Genomic DNA, 15,806 nt, shown 5'->3' with positions numbered 1-15,806 from the left:
CCATGCAACGAACACATGCAGAAAAACGTGCACAAATATATGCTGTTTTAACATCGGCGTTAACTATTTGCATGCACTTTATCAAAGGTGCCCGATATTTGCACCAGGGATATCATATTTTAAAGCGTATGTGCTGGAAGTGAGAAGTGTAGCGCACCGTATCATTGCTCATTCATGTTTTATCCATTGTGGCTACTGTACGTCTCAGCCCACTTGTTCACCACTTTGTAATATTATATTTTCTTTCATATTGTTGCATTACAAGCACTTTTGCCTGCTAAGTTCATCATATAGAGTTTCACAGGCCGCCAGTCTAATGTTCATAAGCCTTCATTAAACACTCAAGCAAACAGGTGCTACCACCAGGGATTCCCCCCCGACCTTTGCAGGATGTACAGTGTGATTTAACCTATTTTATTTAATTGCCATTAAGCACGACTCAGTGATTACCATTTAATTTTTCATAAATGCTAGCGTCGTATGTCTGGGGCTTTGAATCTTGCATCACTGACCCTTTAAATATTACACGCTCGTGAGTAAAAAGAAATATATCACTGCGCTGGAGTGAAGCCAAGTGTCATAACAAGCGTACAGTATACTCTAAGTCACACGATCCAGCTATAAAACCTGAACTGAAGCTTTTTAGATGTCAGGAAATAAATAAAAAAAGAGTTGATGTGCACTGCAGCCCCATTTAAATACAAGATGGATGACTTCTTTTCTGCACAATTGTTTGCTGGAAATCAAACTTGGATGTTGGAACCACTGAGGATCTCTATGTTTTTGAACACAATGGGCCCTTTCTTTATCTGGAAAGAGCTGCTGCTCTGATAATGCAGCTCAAGTCTGCTAACCGTAGCGCTAAAAAGGTGGCCTTGACAAATAGAAAGAGAGAAGGGGGGAGTGATTATTGGGCCTGAATGTGAATGCAAGGACACTGAGTGATGGCTAAACTCCAGTCCTTCCCTTTTATTTTTCCTTAGCAGCTACACCTCTCATGCAAGTGTGGGATGGAAATCATCGCGCTGTCAAGGTCAGGAAATGAGAGTATCTCCTCTCTGGTGCGACGTGAGGAACCTCCCATGGTGCCACTTTATTTTCTCCAAAAGCAGTGAAAGTAAATTAATCTAGTCAACTCAGACATGGTTCACCTGCACTATGTCGTCATGCACGTTATGTTGGATAACTATCTGCACTGCTCAACATCACAGCCCCTTGTCTGCGCAGCATCAAAGTCTTGAGACATTACTTAGCGGCGTTCAGATCCAGGTGAACATCCGTTTTCTGACTCATGCGTGCCAGACAACCTGCCGTGTCGTTCTCTGACAGTCCAGAACCAGATAACATCAAGTCCTCCCTTGATCGAGGCAGCTACATGAATCGTATCTGCTCTTTATATATATATCTTTTTATACTGGCTCCATCCACTCAGACAACAAGCCACCCACAGCAGCCACACACTCACTACCCGCACTGCTTGGAACAAACACAAACTCACCACCCCACCAAATGGAAGCAGCTGTTATCAAAACTCTTTCATCTGCTACAGTACTTTGCAAAACTCGGCAATGCACACACACCACTACTGAACGAGCCTGTTAGATTCTATCACACACACTGAAGTCACTTTTGCTTTTTTTTTACAACTTTCATATTCTGTCGAGCTATGCTTTACATTTAATAGGCTTTGTTGTGTGCTAGTGACGGTCAAAGGCACTGTGCGGTGTAGTTTTGTGGGATTCCACGTTGCCAGCAGACTGCACTGAATGAAAAACTGAGACATATATAGCATTTAAATCCCATTCATCGCCAAGTACAATGTGCCGTCCCGCTGATTAATGGGCCACATGTGTGGACAGTTGCTCTCCATGCATGTTACCATTATTACATGCCTGTTTGCGATGGCCTCCTTTTCATCTCATTTGGCAAGAGAGCAGTCAAAACAACATCAACAGTGTACACCTGTGCCACTTGTTGCTTAGGAGTCAGTATACTCACTGCTTTGGACGTTGACGGTGCCAGTGGAGTTGTCCTTTCCCAGCGGGTTCTCCACCACACATGTGTAATTCCCAGAATCCTCCAGTTTTGCTCTGCTGATCTGGACTCTGGAGTTTTTCCTGTGGGAGACAACACTCGCACAGCTGAGTCAGGGGAATCAGGGCAGGGAGGAAATAGCATGGAAACGCAACAAGTGGAAACATGGGGGACGGAGAGGCAGACAACAGGGCAAGCAGCAGCATGGCAACAGCTCTTTGCTTTGATAGAGATACATAATCACTTACCCTGGGGCCAAATTTGAGGGGGGGGAAACTGCTTACAATAAGAAAGCATAGGACTGGAAGTGTTACCTAGCGTACTGTCTTATAAAAAGGGTGCTTGGTTTTACAGCCCGTGTCATTATGCTTACATCAGTAGGAGGTTTTATTAGAATACTGTCTTTTTGCTGTTGGGTATTTTCTCCAAATAAATGTTTAAGATATTGTCTCGAGTCAGTTGCCTTATCTACTTCATCATTAGCCAACCTCACAGGGAGAGAGTGGAACAGGACCATGGATGTATTAAGAGAACTGAATATGGTGGCGCCAGTCAGCCGTGCTGCTAAGTTGCCCAAGTGGCTGACTGCGGAACTACAACGGAAAAAAATCCCCTGCAGCCTAGAAAGCATTTTTCCCAAGTAGACCGTTAAAGAGACATCTATAACAGTTTTGACAACTCAAACTAGGTCAAATATGACTCTTTGTGTAATTAATTATTATTAATAAAGTGTAAAATAGTTCATTTATATGTGTGATGTTTTCCCAATATAAAGTCTATAGAGAGGCAAAGTCCCTCCCCTTCCAGTGGACCACCATGGGACCTTACTTTGGAAAAAATATCAACGGTAGTCAACGGCGAGAGACAAATAATTTTTTTATCCCATTTAAATTGCGCCATGAATCACACATATGATGTTTGTCAATTTAAAAGATCATCTTGCAAGTCAAGAAAGTCTCAGTTTGTTGTAAAACTGTTGAAGTATAAGACTGTGAAAATACGTAATTAGAAAGACTACACACCCAAAAGTCGTGTAAGTGACGTCTCTTTTGCTGAAGCTACGATGCCTGTGTGTTTTGTACTGCGATGTACTCACAAGAGCAATGGGTCTCGCTCGTTCTTTCGCTTCCCGGCTGGAAAAAAGACCAGGAGTCGCTGGATAAAACACATCCGTTAAGATAAACTTTCATCTGTGTGTGAAAATAGCTAAGTTACTTAGCTAGCTAGTGTTGGTGACATATATTGTGTGAGATGAGAGATGTAGTTCACTGAGCGGTTTCACAGAAAACTAAAGGATACTACGACAAACCTACAACAAACTGAGACTTTATTGACTTGCAAAATTATGTTTTAAATTGACAAACATCATATGTGTGATTCATGGAGCAATTCAAACGGGATCAAAAAAATATATGTCTCTCGCCGTTGACTACCATGCATATTTTTTTTTTTAAATAAGGTCCCATTGGGTTCACCGGAAAGGGTGGGACTTCGCTTCTCTATTGGCTGAGAGTAACCGAGCAGGCAGGGCCAGGAGCTTGGGCATGAAAACTTGTTTTGCTAAGCATTTTTTATTCAAATGAATGGGCACCATCTTGGAGTCTTGTATGCAGTTCTTATATTACATCCATGGAACAGTACCATGACAGGAAACAACAATTGTGCAAGGTACTGTGGGTATGAATTTGGTTTTACTCTTGTGATTAAATCACTGAAATGTTTGACTGTGACATGCTAAAATGTAGCCTAACAATGACCCTGTAAGTTCTGTTATATACACGGCAACGTCTAGCTGAAGTTAGCAAACACAGTTGTATTCCATCAAGAAAAAGGTGACTATTGTGGTAACTTGTGAATGTACTGAATTGAGGGTTCATGTGTTTTATTACCTCTAGATGTTACTTTTTATTTGTATGAGAAAGATATATAGGCATAGAGAAGGATGATAGTATAAATCATTACACTACATTCCAATGAATAAGCCTTGGTAATCCCAAACATTTAATACATGTTTTTATTCAACTACTATATTGATATTGATTTTTAATCAGTTTCAAACTGCAGTTTTCCGAAAAAACTGCATTAGTAGTCTGCTGATAATAGCAACTTTGCTTCGAATTTGGAGTACCTCCATCTCATTTCATCTTACACTGCTTGTGTTGGGTTTACAGGACACGGGTGACTTGTACTCACAGGCTGTTCCTTATTCTGACTTTTTTGCTTTTCTTCAGCTCGTTGCCATCTTTGAACCATCTGTAGGTGGGGAGAGGGTTCCCTGTGGCCTCGCACTTCACTATGAGCTTGCTTCCCTCGTCCACTATTATTGGATTCTTCATTGGTTTTAACTTTGGAGCCGCAGCTAAAAGGAGAGAAAGAGGAAAAAGTTATGAACCACTGTAGACACAAACTTTATTTTATAGTATTTTATCTTTATAGTTCCTTTATGATTGTGTGTGTTGGTGTTTTTAGGGGAAACAGCGAGCAGCAGAGCCAAACATCATCTCTACGGACCGAGCCAACAACCCTCTCATGTGACCACCAGATGTGGTCACTAGAGACATTATCAACTCTGCCTCAGACTAATAAACAGGCTGAATTTCGCTCTTCCTTTGAACACCTGAAGCATATTTAGCAAACATCCACAAGCTGGTGAAGAACATTTGCAACCGCAAAACTGATGCGCAATTAAAAGGCAAGTGATAAACAACGAAAAGCCCATAAAACTTTGACACTATAATAACTAGTTTGTTGTGATGACAACATCAAAAAGACATGTATTTTTATCGTAACTCTTTCATCCGCTAAAGCGCTTTGCAAAACCTACAAATTCTGAAGATTCAGTCCCTTTTTTACGACTTTCTGTTGAGCTATGTTCATATGTTATACTGTAGTGTTTATTATATGTGATGTTTGAGAAAAAAAACATATTTTGTCTTGGTATATTCTGTAATTTCTTGCAACTTTTTTTTTTTCCTCAGGAGTAAAAAACTAATTGAAATATGAAAAATGATCTATGTCCAAGCGCACACACAACACACACTCGCACAACACTTGCCAGCTGACAGCTGCACACATGTTTAGGAGAATACTCATCCAGGGCGGAGCGAGAGAGAGAAGGGGTGAACAGGGGTCAACCAGGGGCTGGCCAAGATGCACCCCCCCTCTCTCTCTTACACACAAACACTCTCTATCTTCATGTGTAACATTTACAATTTCATGCATTTGCTAAACTGAGTAGTCCTACAAATTACAGCTGTTTGCTGTGCATCACCATGGCAGAATGAAGACAAACAAAGCATGAGAAGCAAAGTGAAGCATACATATAGGTAATGACTTCAATTAAACATTGAAATAGAGGTGCACCAAAATTATCCCCCTGTCGTCCTCTTTTTTGAGAGACTGTCCTACTTCACTGACCTGGTAAAGGCGACATGTCTGCACGGAACGAATTCTGCATTTTTCATTCTCTTTGTGGATTTAAAGCTTCAGTAGGCAGAATTTTTGTTGGCATCATTAGGCAAAAATACCATAATAACCTTTCAGCATATTGTAATTCAAGTGTTCTGAGAGAAAACTAGACTTCTGCACCTCCTCATGGCTCTGTTTTCAGGCTTTAAAAAATCTAACCTGTGACAGGATACTTTGGCCAATTACGGGTCATTTTAGGGAGAGCATTCCCATTGAGCGTTCCTATTGGCTGTGCTCCAGCTGGTGGGCAGTGCTTGGTATTTCCTCAACCGATCTCAATATGGCTGTCAGGTCACAAACTTTCTCATTTTACTGCTAAATAGTACACTACAAGATGTTTCTGATAACATTTGAGGTGAGAAATAGGCATTACAGGGCGCCTGGGTTAGCTCAGTTGGTAGAGCGGGCGTCCATGTATTAAGGCTTGGTCCTGACCGCGGCGGCCGGGGTTCGAATCCGGCCTGTGGCCCTTTCCGCATCCACTCTCTCTCTCCCCCCTTTCAAGACTCTATCCACTGTCCTGTCAATAAAAATGGAAAATGCCCCCAAAAAAATAACTTTAAAAAAAAAAAGAAATAGGCATTACAGTAACAGTAATGAATATTGATTAATATTTTATCAACGCTGCCTAGTTTGACCATTTGATCGGAGTTTGCGAGTGATTGACAGCTGCTCAGAGACAGCAATGCTGGAGCTCGACTCTGATTGGTTGTTTTCCTCTAGTCTGTAAAATCTTGCAGATGCCATTAGGAGCACCGGAGGACACCGGAAGACACCGGAGGACACCGGAGGACACCGGAGGACACAGAGGCACATGATTTTTTTTCAGATTACCTGTCTCATGCACTACTGTCAGGATATAGTGACCATTTTATAAAAATAACTTTTTTTTTAATCATATTTGCTTCTACCCACTGCAGATTTAAGGGGAACGTTTTTTGGGTCTAAAAACAGCATTTTTACACTTCAAATTTGTTGTTGCTAATGACATGTGCCTAAAAAAAACATACGCCCAGCTGTTGTGAAATAGTCAGTATCGTAATTTTCTGCAGTGTTTTGAAGGAATCGTCAATTCTGCGGAAGTCAACGTTGTTTGTTATTGAGCCTAACTCAGCTCACCGTATTAGCCACATACACAAGTAATTACATGCAAACAGCTTTGCAAGCCTGGCAGATGTGGATATTAAGGAGCTCCGTCTACGGCAACCTACTGTGCCTTGCGAGTACGTCTTGTGTAACCTGCCACCTCTGGTTGCTTGGCACTAAGGGTGCTTTCACATCAGGGACCCAGGCCCAGATCCGAGTATACTTGACCTTAAAATCCAGTTCGTACTCGGGCACGGTACGAATCAATCGTACCTAATATGAAAACGCCCTCATACTCCTGATAGGCACCAGAGATCACAGCTCTCAGTTCCAGCCGTGGATCTCTTTGACATTGAACGACTTCTCAGTTGATGCTGATGGAAGTCTACCATCATCCATCCTTGTACTGTATATCCATTCTTTTGTCTCACTTAAATGTCTGATGGCCATAGATGTTTGCCTAGATTATTTAAGAATTTGTGCTATTTAGGGAATCATTTTTCCCCACTTATGATAGTGATTTCTTAAATCTATGACTTGAGCAGCATGAATATGTCCAATTTAAGGGGCACCAATGACTTCAAATACAAAGGTAATTCACATTACAAGAAGCCACGATTATTCCACAACACTGAACAACACATATACTAAAAGAGCTATCTATGCTCTTTGTACTTTGTGCTGATTTCCACTGGAATAGTCAAAGATGTCAGACTTAAAATAGCTCACAAACAGCTCAGATCAATGGAAAAACAACTATTCTTAGTTCAATAGCAGCTATTTGTTTCTAAAATTACTCTGTAGCTGGTAAGAGACAGTGGACTTTTATCTGTGAACGGCTTCCTGTTGGAAAATGTGAGTGATGATATTCATGGCGTTTGGAAAATAAAGACAAAGGTTCCAACACAAGGCAGATGTGCCTCTGTGCCATCTGTAACCTTAATGAGCTTATTCTCAGGATGGATCTTTGTGCTCCATTTGTTAGTTCAAGATTTCACCATCCCAAAAGGGTTTGGGACAATAAAAAAAGAAAAGTAAAGTCATAACATTATATGGGCTGCACATATACTGTGTATCGCCATTTCAAATAAACTCTGCCAGTGGTTTATCGATAGCCTCCAGCAAGACCATGTACTGAACATGAGACTCCTGATGCTCCAGATGTTCTTCATTAAGCATTTTCTGTTACTTAACAAATGTAATGTACAATATGAAAGTTGATGTTAAATAAAGATCAGACCTCAAAATCCCTAATGATCTAATGATCCCCCTAATTTTCAAATTAGGCTGGCTAATGGGAGCTAACCAACACTGAATCAGTTGTATTGTACATAATGACAGAGTTTTGTAACTATAATAAATGCGCATGTGCAATGTTTGATAAGCAGCTTCATTACACGTTTTCACAAGCTGCTCTAAAGTTACAAAACTTAATTTAGACTAAAGCCAGCACACAGCTTGAGGAAAGCCATGTCAGTCATAGTCAGAGAACAGCAGGAATGAGGTTGCACCGTAAAGAAAGAATATTTAGTACTTTGCCTGGACACACTGTTTTGTCCTTGCCAAGCAAATTAAACAAGCTTTGTCCTTGCCTGGAAAAGTTACAGAAACACAAGACTGCACTTCTCATCAACCCGGCGAGCCAGATGTGTAAGAGAGGGTCTGCTCCATCTACAGGATACAGCTCTAATGAAGACACCGGAGTCCATCAGACGCTCTAGCTCCGAGATACAGATGTTTAACATTATACTGCGGAGAGCTTAGTCTTCGCGTCCATGTTAGATAATGTCTATCTTTCCAGCTGCTTAATCTGCGTAACACAAAATACATTAACAAAATAAATGCCTCTAAAAATCATAAAAGACATACATAATATGATAATAAAACATAATACAACATACTCTGAGAGCTTGGGCAGTGATGTACAGTAGTTGCTCATGTTTGGATGGACAGATGTGAAAAGCAGTGCATCATAAAGTAGATACATTGATGGACACAACTTTAGTACAGTAAAATCAAGCCAAGTGTACTTGATATAAAGCATGTTACGAATGCCAATTCTTTTTTTCCAACAAGACAGAGTGATAATCATTGTAAATAGAATAATTTCTTGGAGACAAATGGTTATCTCATTTTCCATTACACCAGTGGAAAGAGTGTCAGGCAGCGCCGATAAACCCTCTCCTCAACAACAGCCTGATTCTCTCTTTTTGAAGCAGAGGGGCAGCTGCAGACATGGACTATAAAAACCAAATTTGAGAATAGAAGCCTAACCGGCATGTCAACAGCTCTTGCCTTGGGTAACAGTTGGAAACCTCAGCCCAGGAAGAGTTTCAAAAACAAAGCCACTTGATGAATTAACAATGGATTGCTCGTATTATTGAGTTAACATTTCTGTTTCACTTCCAGGAGCTTAGAAAAGGAATCTGAGGCATGCCTTTGTGTTTCCCCCTTCTAGACAAAGTATCCCTGATTACTCTGTTGTTATGTCACTTCACCGCACGTTGTCAAAAGACAAATTACATGGTGAGACAGCTCGAGAAATGGGTTCTGCATGTGGGAATGGTCTTCAGACACCGCACACTAGTCACTGTAACACAACATCTGTTCAGAGAGATCATTTCAACAGCCTCCCACCACAACCAATACACTTTCCCCAAATAATTATCTGCTACATTGTTTATATGTGACTCAAAACACTCTGCTTTTCTCTCACTAAACTCTACAGACACGCTACTAATAGTGTTTCTTTTACTCAAATTAATAATATGTGTTTTGTGTTTCTCTGCGACAGTGAAACATATGGAGAAGTCCAACACTGCATGTCAAACTTTAATCATTTCGACTATTCTGATTTGGTCGATGCTCAACTTTTACCAGGATTTCTACACACATCCAGTCTTAATAGCAGGCACAAAAGTAGAGTAAACAATGTAAACACAATGCATGGAATCCTTGTGTTATCCACATGTGAATGGAAAAACGTTTGCTATTACTTTGGGTGAATTAGGACCAAAAGTGGCCAAATCATTTATATTTGCTTACAAGCAGCAGAACTGGTCAGTTTGTTGCCCTGAACATATTGGAATCAACATTTTAACAATCGGCCACGATCACAGTCTTTCTGTAAGACCAAGACTTGGACATTGCGCAGACATTGCACATTTTTGTTAACAGAGCCCGAGAGTCCATTTTATTTATCGTTTTGATTGTGTGGTTTTATTCTGTTTATGTTTATATTTAGGCTATTTTAAAAAAAAAATCACATTCCAATTCCAATGTCTGAAAATCTTTAATAATTAAAAGTTTTTTGCTCTTTTAAATGGTGTACGTGTATTATTATGCTATTATGTTATCATTATATCAGTGGCATAACATGTTCTTGAAATGACAATAATATCATATTGCAATTATGTCTGCAATAATATATCGTCCAACAAAAATAGTTATTGTGACAGGCCTGGATGACAACAAGTCACTGTAATTACCTAAGTGTGAACTGTGGCGTTATCCCTCCGCTCAATCCTCCCTTTCCAAGACTGTGGTAGTGTGAGCCGCCGAGTGCAAAACCATGGTAACGAATTTCGCCCCGCTCAGAGGCCATTCTTATCATAATAACTCTACTGCAGTTGGCAGTACTCTGCGGCTCACATTACCTCAGTTTCCCAAGCAGTCGGGAAAAATACGGTGGCCTTCAGGTAACGTAAAAATGCAAAAGGCTCTCGCTAGAGCCAGTGTTTGGTTTTTCTGTTCTGAGGAGTTATTTTTTTTCCCAAGAGTGTTCTGCCTAGTCCCGACCTACTGAGCTGTGATTGCCGAGTACTTGGAACTACTACTTCTGTGCTGTGATTGGAGGATTATCTGGCGATAGCAATGGGCTTTCCTACAATGCTACAAGAGTGTAGACTGTATTATAAAGATGGACAAGAGTGTGTGGATGAAGTGATGACATTGTTAAATTTTACTCATTTAGCGGCTGGCTGGCTAGCTAGTTTGCTAATTCCACTTTCATGCTACACTGGTAACAGCAATTGAGCGCACATGGGAGAAGTTTGCCTCTGTCAGAAATCTCCTTAGGTTTAGGCAACAAATGTACTTGGTTAGGTTTAAGAAAAAAAAATCATGGTTTGGGTTGAAATAATTCCTTTCTGGCAGAAAGCCCTGAAGGCAAAGACTTCTCCCAAGTGCAAAATAAGCAGTCCATACAAGAGTACTAGCCAATCACAGCACAGTAGAGCAGGACTAGGCGCAAAACTCTTGGGAAAAAAAAACAACGCGGACCCGCTCCCTATGTAGATACTGTATGAAGGACTCATCCTAAGCTAACGAAAACAACGATTTTTAGTTTCAGGTGATTATACACTAATTAATAGTTATGAATCTTATATTCCATTTCTACTAATAGATTACTGCAGACTAATTTACAAAAAAAGCAACATAAAGAGAGGGATAGGGAAATCATGCACATGTGGGCACACCAAACATGTTACGTTTGATGTAATTTATGCAAAATATAATATATTATATATAATAATATATCATATAATATAATATATTTATTTTCTGTTGGTATATTAAAGGGCACTTGTAAAGTTGCAGAAAATAGTTAATACTGTAACAGCAAGGCAAATTAAAGTGCACAAACATGCACTCAACATTAAATGGAAGCTCTTTGGTTAACCAGCGATTTCAAAAGCTTCATCTGCAGATTGCTTTCAGATTAAAAGCTTGTCATAATTTGTCTTGAGACATTTTCTTTAAGAACCACCCTTAAAGAGATTTCTGCTTGCTTACCAATTTGTGGTTTTGATTAGCCATGCTGAGACTTAGAAGCACTATAATGCTGTACGTATCGGTAAATTGACATTGTATTAGCTGGCTCCTGGCTGTCTGATTCATTTTCCTGTTTCCAGTTGTTTTTTTGTGCCTGCACACCAAAAAGCAATGTTGTAAGAGCAATTATATAAAGCAAGATCATACCTGAATTGGAAGCTGAGGTTGTCTGAGGCTCCACCACCACCCTGACTACTAGTCTCTATAAAACTCTGTGTTGCTGAATTATTTAAGTAGCTCTATTTTAATTATAAAGGTGTGGTTCATCTTAGTACACGATAAAAAGCATCTGGCACCAAATGAAGGAGCCAACTCTTTACTTCCGCAACTAATTATTACCACTCTCACTACGCACGCAAAACCAGTCGGAGAGGAACTTGTTGTGTTTTGTCTTGACATTATATAAGATGGATGGTGGAAGTGAATGGATTACAACATCATCACCAGCACAATATTTATGTCGGCCAGGCAGACTGTACAGGGATTTCTAACTAGAAAAAAGACAGACATACATTCATGTTGCACTGTATTGACGACAGATTTGATGAAATGCCTGTAGCATTTTACTCTCCCTGTCTTACTCATAAGATAGACAACAAAATTGCACAGTTTCCTCCATCCCTTTGGGGTCTTTTTTCTCTCCAATAGGGAGCAACATTTTGGCGCAAACGTCTTTGTTAGGGTCTGCAGAAGTTTTCCCTTACTAACCCTGGGACTGTTTCATTAAAAAAAGTCCTGCAACATTATTTAAAGAGTGTCAACTTTCAGCCACAATACACAGGCCTTAAAAAAAAAAAAGACCTGAAAGGAAATCATCATGTAACATTGCAGCAGCAGAATCCCACAAATCAACACTTTGAAATAATTCTGGTCCGAATCCTTGAGACGTCACAGCCAGCAAAAGGGCAATTATAGCTGAGAAGTACCTGCTGCGAGGTAATATCCCTAAATAAATGTGGAAAACTAAGTTCTCGGGGACCATATATGTTACTGTACATGAGACAATATGGTCTTGTGCCCGTGATGTCGGTGACGGTTGACTGACACCTCTAACACCCTCAGCAGAGTGCTCATGGGCTAGATTACATACAATTATATCTTGACACACCTCCCACAAGCACACGTACACGTGCACGCACACACAGTTCATTGTATGACGTATTCTGATTCTGTATCATCCATAATGCAGCATATTGTTGTATCGATGCAAAAAGTTGAATTGTAATAACATCTTGAAGTAGTTGCAATAAATATCGAGTCTAGGATTGAAACAAATTGAAAGATTTAAAGCATACGATAGCCATATTAGTAGCCATAACTACAAGAAAACAAAACAAAAAGTCTTATGCAACTTGACCAGCTGCAATGAAAAATTAACGAAGAACCAAGAATCTTGTGTCTGGAAGCAAACACACAAAAATCTAATCTTAAATTCTTTGTAATTTGCCTTCCTTTACATGCTTAAATGCAACTGTCAGGTCGCACTTTTGTGTGACAAATGGGAAAATTGTCCAAAATAAACTATATCCATATTTTGGTGGATGTACGCAATCTCCATGTAATACCGCACAGCTAACATATAGCAAGACCAGCCGATTAGACTGTTGTCAGGCTGTTAAATAGGCGTTATTGGTCGCTATAAGCACCATAGATGTGGGTCAATAGGGGCCTACTACACCCACTAGTAGGTTTTATCATCTTAGTAGGCCCCTACTGACCCACATCTACAGTATGGTGCTTCTAGCGACCGATAACGCCTATTTAATGGACTGATAACAGTCAAATCGGGTGGCAAGACGGGCTCTAATCTCCAATCTCTAATCTCTGTCGGAGCACATTTCACTACATTTGAGTGCTGCTTAGCTAGCAAACCAACAGAGAAAGATAACTAGCTAAAAGGTCCTTCATTAACTATTTTAACCAAGCAGACAAAAAGGTATTATACAGAAAGTTGGCATTCTTTTCTGATGCTGTCTACATGTCTAATTGAAACATAGATCACACATAGCTGTACTTATGTGTGCAAACTTGTCTCCACATTTGCAAACGATGACTTCTTTTGAACATGATTTATTGATAAACCACATCCTCAACAAAACGATGTCACTCGTGGATAATTACGAGCTGGTAGCATTTATTAAAGAGCCAGATCAGACTGAAGTAGTGGGTGGAGATTTTCATCTTTAAAAGTGGTGCTTGGTTCCTTTCTTTTTATTAGGGATGACCTTTTTTGGAACCGTAGGCCCAGAGCACACCTGATGTGGTCACGCACTGCGCGTGAAGCATCCATTGTGCAGACACAACAAGCATGAGCGTGTTGTCACTTTGGCCTACTTTGAAAGCTCCATTTTACAATGGGTAAGCACGTAGTTTCAAACTGGTTACCCATTTACCCAGTTTTGTGATCAATCACATCTAATTTTCATGAGGAAAATGATGATTCAAGATCAGATTATCATGCTCTGGATACATTTGAGTCTATTTTATTTGATATGGACGATGCGATATAACATAGTTCCAATGCAGAGCATAAAACCGATGAATTGCACAGAGAGTTTACAGCTATTGCTAATTTTCAACTCTTGTCCCTAGTTGGGCTTTTACATGTACAGTGTAACTTAAATATACAGCTTTCACCATCATAAAACGTCAATACTCTATAATTTAGGACTGTGTATTGGCAAGAATCTGGCGATACGATATGCATCATGATACAGGAGTTACGATTCGATATATTTAAATTTTTTAAATCTAATTTTAGGAAAACTGTCATGGTATAAAGACACCATATGCATAAAATCTGACTAATAAAAAAGTTTACTTTTTTTATACAATCAGAACAGTGGGATCTGTATTTGCATTTATCACAGTTGCTGTAACATCCAACATCATAGCACTACTTAGAGAGGACACACACACTGAGAGGGTGCATATCTTTGCAAATTAAATAAAGTATTGATTGAGTTAATCTTTGCATGGAAACTATTAATTAAAAATCTAGATATTATTTCTGAGAATCAATACAGTATCACAAAACATAATATCGCAATATATGATATTTCAACATTTTCTTACACCCCTACTACAAATATGGAAAGGCAAAAAAATACACATCACACAAAACACCAATGCATACACTATATACTAATACAGCTTGGTCATTTACAGTACAATTACCTAAAAATGGGTACAGCTTTGGTTTGCTTTTAGCTAGCCCTTAACCTTTGTTGTAAAAGATTTTATATCTGGAATTAATTTGATTTCAGACAGCCCTTTGTGGAGAAAGCTGATTGTCCAAATTTAGATTTACGTTGTGCTATTTTACAGTTGCCATTCACCACGTTCCTAGTTACTCTGTTTACTGTCTTGTTTTTGGATATATCGGGAAAGACGCTCTGGGGTAGTCTGTAAGAAGACAAAAATGAGTGAAGCTCTCAAAGCTGTTTAAAACCGTCATGACGACATGTGTGCTGACACATGAAAAACAGCAGCTTCAATGTTCAGTGCATATTGATCAAATTCAACAATAGATATTTTGTTTAAAAAAAGTGTAGAAAATAAACTATGCTCATCACACGCAGCTCTTCTCTCCGTGTGTACGGCAGCTGTGCTCGTTGACGAACAAAGACGTCAAAAAATATTCCGCAAGCACTCCGCGTCCCGTGTAGTTCAGGGAGCTGTTTATCTCTCATGTTTAATGATCATAATCAAACAGTAATTATTTACATATTCAACTTTTCATGGGGAATAAAACAAGACAGTTAACCACAGATGCCAAACGCAACTACAGTAGCACATTTAAGCTGAAATGCGGCACAATTTAAATACCTAGAAAGGCCAACAAAAAATGTACAAAAAATTACTTGAAAATGCTAAACCCAGTCTTTAAGGTTATCAGTTGGAAGCTGACATCAGCAGGTACAAAATGGCTACTAACATGACGAGATGCTGTCTAAGAAACAGTATCAGATAAAACCAAGAGTGATAGCTGCGGCGATAATCATGTCATTGTCCTCAAAGTGTCACTGAAGCGGGGGTTGGGCTTCCCCATGACCTGAGGTCAAACTACAGTGACATGCTGCAGCTTGTAGGATCCACCACTGAGCAAGCACATTGCAACGTTTGTGACTCTGAAAGACAAGCATACTATTCCAACGTCAATGTAGCTTCCAGCTAATATACAGACAGACTTTCATGTTGGATGACTCACCACATACTCATAATTAAAAGGAAAGCTACTTTTGAATTGTTAACCCCCATTAAAGTGCGTAGAGAAATATTGTATTCTGCTACACAAACATCTCTTTTATGATAAAACTGTTAAAAAAAAGAGACTTTTTTCAAATGTGGCAGAGCATTTGTGAAAATCATGCAACAAATTAATG

The 15,806-nt window shown here is 39.5% G+C and overlaps 1 protein-coding gene across 4 annotated transcripts in view; it reads right to left on the bottom strand.

Moving 5' to 3' along the window:
- Positions 1-15,806, bottom strand: part of LOC119476066 (pro-neuregulin-2, membrane-bound isoform-like) — an 86,056-nt gene that overhangs the window by 43,934 nt on the left and 26,316 nt on the right. For all 4 annotated transcript variants that reach the window (XM_037749253.1, XM_037749252.1, XM_037749254.1 and 1 more), the window contains exons 2-3: positions 4,228-4,393; positions 1,999-2,117 (exon numbers count right to left, since the gene is read on the bottom strand). In XM_037749253.1, coding sequence (XP_037605181.1) covers positions 1,999-2,117; positions 4,228-4,393 — 285 coding nt within the window. The remainder of the gene's footprint in view (positions 1-1,998; positions 2,118-4,227; positions 4,394-15,806) is intronic.

This window comes from Sebastes umbrosus, chromosome 17 (assembly GCF_015220745.1).
Source record: "Sebastes umbrosus isolate fSebUmb1 chromosome 17, fSebUmb1.pri, whole genome shotgun sequence".
In the NCBI taxonomy this organism is placed as follows: domain Eukaryota; kingdom Metazoa; phylum Chordata; class Actinopteri; order Perciformes; family Sebastidae; genus Sebastes; species Sebastes umbrosus.
Note: the sequence above shows the minus strand (reverse complement) of the source record. Positions and strands in the feature narration are given on the sequence as shown.